General features: G+C 41.7%; 1 protein-coding gene across 1 annotated transcript in view; it reads right to left on the bottom strand.

Annotated features, from left to right (window-relative positions):
• Window positions 1–3,036, bottom strand: part of LOC116673800 (CLIP-associating protein 1) — a gene marked incomplete in the record, with an annotated part of 89,945 nt that overhangs the window by 8,393 nt on the left and 78,516 nt on the right. The window contains 2 exon segments of the mRNA XM_032506069.1: window positions 982–1,129; window positions 2,574–2,696. Coding sequence (XP_032361960.1) covers window positions 982–1,129; window positions 2,574–2,696 — 271 coding nt within the window.

Below are 3,036 nucleotides of genomic sequence, written 5' to 3'. Positions count from 1 at the left end.
CGCAATTTTCAGATCTTTCGACACCACACATTCACACTTTTTCTTTAAAGTGCTACCGTTCAAGTCTGTCTTTCTCTGTCTTTCAGTGTCTGTCTTTCTCTGTCTGTCTTTCTCTGTATTACACAACCTTTATACGTACACTTATTCCTATCCTCAGCAAAATTCATCATAAGAAATTAAACATTAAAGAAATAAATCCGATAAAACACATGTACCGTTCGAGTCTGTCTTTCTCACAACACAAAGCTTACTGGCAACAAGTCCTCCAAAAACATATGACAATATGAGAAATGTGTTCCTACACTCTAAAACAATCCACCTAAGTGTTTCATAAACTCCCTAGTAGTGGCAGGAAATACAATCTTATATCTATATCATATCTATCTATCTACATATCTATCTATCTACATATCTATCTATCTACATATCTACATATCTATCTTTCTTTCTACTACATCTATCTACATATCTATCTATCTATTCTATTCACATCTATCATATCATCTACATCATCTATTCTTTCTATCTAAATATCTATCTACCTATCTATCTACATATCTACAATCTCTATCTATCTACATCTCTATCATCTACATATCTATCCTTCATATCTTCTTTCTTATCTATCTACATATCTACTCTACATATCTATCTACTATCTACATATCTACATCTACTATCTATCTGACATATCTATCTATCTTACCTATCTACATATCTATCTATCTACATATCTATCTATCTACATATCTACTATCTACATATCTATCTTCATATCTATCTTTCTTTCTATCTACATATCTATCTACATATCTATCTACATATCTATCTATCTTTCTTTCTTTCTTTCTTTCTATCTATCTATCTAATTAATAAGTCGAGGAAATAAATTGCCGAACGATCGGTTGCAGCCCTCTGCTAATTATCCGAGTCTCTGACAGTTGTTTGTGCTCATGAACTAAGCGACATCTTTCTCCTCACCATGCCGTCCCTCTTGCCGTCCCGCCTCAGCGGCTCCACCAGGTCCTCTTGGCTGCGGAAGCTGAAGTTCTGGATGGCCTCGGTGACGCCGCGGAGGGAGCTGTAGATCTCCTCCGAGTTCAGGTTCTCACTGTCGTACTCCAGCATGCTGCGGCGTGGGACAGAGACGGGCTCGTCAGACACAAAACCATCACGTCACGAGACCTGGTTCGGCTACAAATTTGGGTTGTTTGCGCTCTGAGGGAAACAGGATGTGATCATATGTGCGTTTTGAGCTTGGCCACATTCCAGGAAGTTCTTTTGTTGTGACTGAAGAATCGGCTCCACTGTCGCATAAAAATGACAATCGTCATCCTTGTACTGTTAACGTTCGAGGAGGTTTAATATTACATGTGGACCCATTTAACATCAGCAGAGCTAGGTCACATGTTTGCTCAGCTACAGCTGATTTTTGCTCAATTTCTCAATCGTTCCTATGGTGTGTGCGACTCTTCCTGTAATTTTGCTAACGTGGCGGGTACTCATCTGTATAATTTGGATTATGCGGAGGCGGCAGCCCCCTGATGTCAGCAGTATTAGCTTCAAGATCAGCTAAGGGGTGGTGCCCCTCTGGAACCAGTATTCCCGAGACAAGAACCAGTTCTTTGGCGGTCAAAACACCTAGAACTGGTTTGAGATTAGGCACAGGCTCCGAAATGCCTTCGTCAAAAAACAGATAACAGTAATTCAGATGGATAACAGATATTCTGGTGTGCATTTCCTTATTTTCTCAACTTTAGATTCTGCTTGAAACCAGGCGTGTAATTACACCGGTCCAACTGAATGCAACTGATGCATCACACAGACGTCCTTTGATCATTTATGTCCACATTTCCATCGTAAGACACCGTGAAAAAATTAAAAAGAATATAAAACGTAAAATACAATGATCAAATACTTCAAGAGAGTGCAAGAGCAAAGCATAGGTGCTTATTGTCATGCACTATAACACATTGTGTCTATAACTAGGAACCAAGCAGCACCGTAGAGTCCTAGTTGGAGCGTGTAGTCCACCAGGATGTATCTCGTGCATGTGCACGTGCACGTGCATGTGCATGGTTATGCATGTTGACAAGCTGACGCAGGTAGAGACAAACAGGGTGAGTGGTGCACAGAGACACCGATTGCACATGTTCTCACCTGGGAACTTTTAGTTAGAAACGAGAAACAAATGAATGGACAGCGAAAGGACAATTTGAGCAGACGGAGGCACAAATTGCAGCAGAGGTGACGACAGATGAGGTTTTTTTTAGAGGTTTCACAGTGCAAGAAAGCATCAAGAGGACAAAGAACTTTAGGTTACTTGCGTAACCCCGGTTCTCAGAGTAGCATGCTATGAATGAGAACTGATATGGATTGGTTTCTTTCCTAATCGTAGAGCCACTTATTAATAAAGGAAAGAAAACTTTGTGAAAGTATATTTTAAAAGATAACTTTTTATCTTATTATTACAGCAGTTGAAAAGATATTTAACTGTGTTTTAGGTCACGCAGCTCTACTGTGAAACCCCCGTAACGGGGAGGAGAAAAAGAGGGGGGGGGTGGGGGGGTTACCTGGGTGAATAAGCTCGCCGCACTGCCTTGCCGGAGGAGTGGGCGGAGGGTGGAGGAAGAGGGGAGGGGAAGGGTGGAGGAGGGAGCTTGGAGAGCCCGTCTGCGCTCCAGCCCCAGAGCCGACTGCAACCAGCCAGGGAGGAAGAGGAGGAGGAGGAGGAAGAAGAGGAGGAGGAGGAAGAGCAGCCCAGAGAAAAGATAGAGATGTGAGAAAATAAAGGAGAAGCTCTGTTCTCAGTACGTGTTGAGAACATGCACCAGCATCATGCTGCTCCACCTTTAATGGATGTAACTACACAAATGTTGTTAGCAGGAAATCATTTGATGCAGGGGTGTCCAAACCTTTTGCAAATAGAGCCAGATTGGATAAAGTGAAGATGCCCGGGGGCCAATAGTTTGTTCGGACATTTTTTAACTACAAATGTTTTATGCAAATACACACTGTTATAAAACAATTTTCACT

This window comes from Etheostoma spectabile, chromosome 24 (assembly GCF_008692095.1).
Source record: "Etheostoma spectabile isolate EspeVRDwgs_2016 chromosome 24, UIUC_Espe_1.0, whole genome shotgun sequence".
Lineage (NCBI taxonomy): Eukaryota > Metazoa > Chordata > Actinopteri > Perciformes > Percidae > Etheostoma > Etheostoma spectabile.
This window is presented reverse-complemented; position numbering and strand designations above follow the sequence as displayed.